Source organism: Dipodomys ordii, unplaced genomic scaffold, assembly GCF_000151885.1.
Source record: "Dipodomys ordii isolate 6190 unplaced genomic scaffold, Dord_2.0 Scaffold210, whole genome shotgun sequence".
Lineage (NCBI taxonomy): Eukaryota > Metazoa > Chordata > Mammalia > Rodentia > Heteromyidae > Dipodomys > Dipodomys ordii.
This window is the reverse complement of record NW_012267426.1, coordinates 391134-391578: the sequence shown is the minus strand read 5'-3', so window position 1 is coordinate 391578 and position 445 is coordinate 391134. Positions and strand designations below refer to the sequence as shown.

General features: G+C 54.6%; 1 protein-coding gene across 1 annotated transcript in view; it reads left to right on the top strand.

Moving 5' to 3' along the window:
• Anos1 (anosmin 1) overlaps positions 1-445 on the top strand; it is a 39121-nt gene that overhangs the window by 31334 nt on the left and 7342 nt on the right. Inside the window, exon 7 of the mRNA XM_013035420.1 lies at positions 262-356. Coding sequence (XP_012890874.1) covers positions 262-356 — 95 coding nt within the window. The remainder of the gene's footprint in view (positions 1-261; positions 357-445) is intronic.

The window sequence follows — 445 nt, the reverse complement described above, 5'->3', positions numbered from 1 at the left end:
TGGATGGATGGGTGGATGGATGGATGGATGGATGGGTGGATGGATGGATGGAGGGATGGATGGGTGGATGGATGAGTAGATCTCAGCCTGCTGAGCAGCTGGGATGAGAGGCGTGAACCCCAGGCCTCCAAGCCTGGTCCTGGGTTCGAGGCCACTCCAGAACAATCCTTTCCCCCCACCCAATCCCAGACTCTTCGTTTCCTTGAGGAAAGTTGACCCCCGGCATTGGTTGATGGTTTTGTGTGCCCTTTGACCTTGTAGGCTCCAAGGTCAGCAAGTACCAGGTGGAGTGGTCTCCCGAAATCTGTGCCCAAAACCAAACGGCCGGGCAGGGACCCTGGTACATCTCCACCCAGGTAAGGACAGAGTTCATGCTCACAGTGACATCAGTGTAATTACAGTTACTATCATTGTTGATGGATGGATGGGTGGGTGGATGGATGGG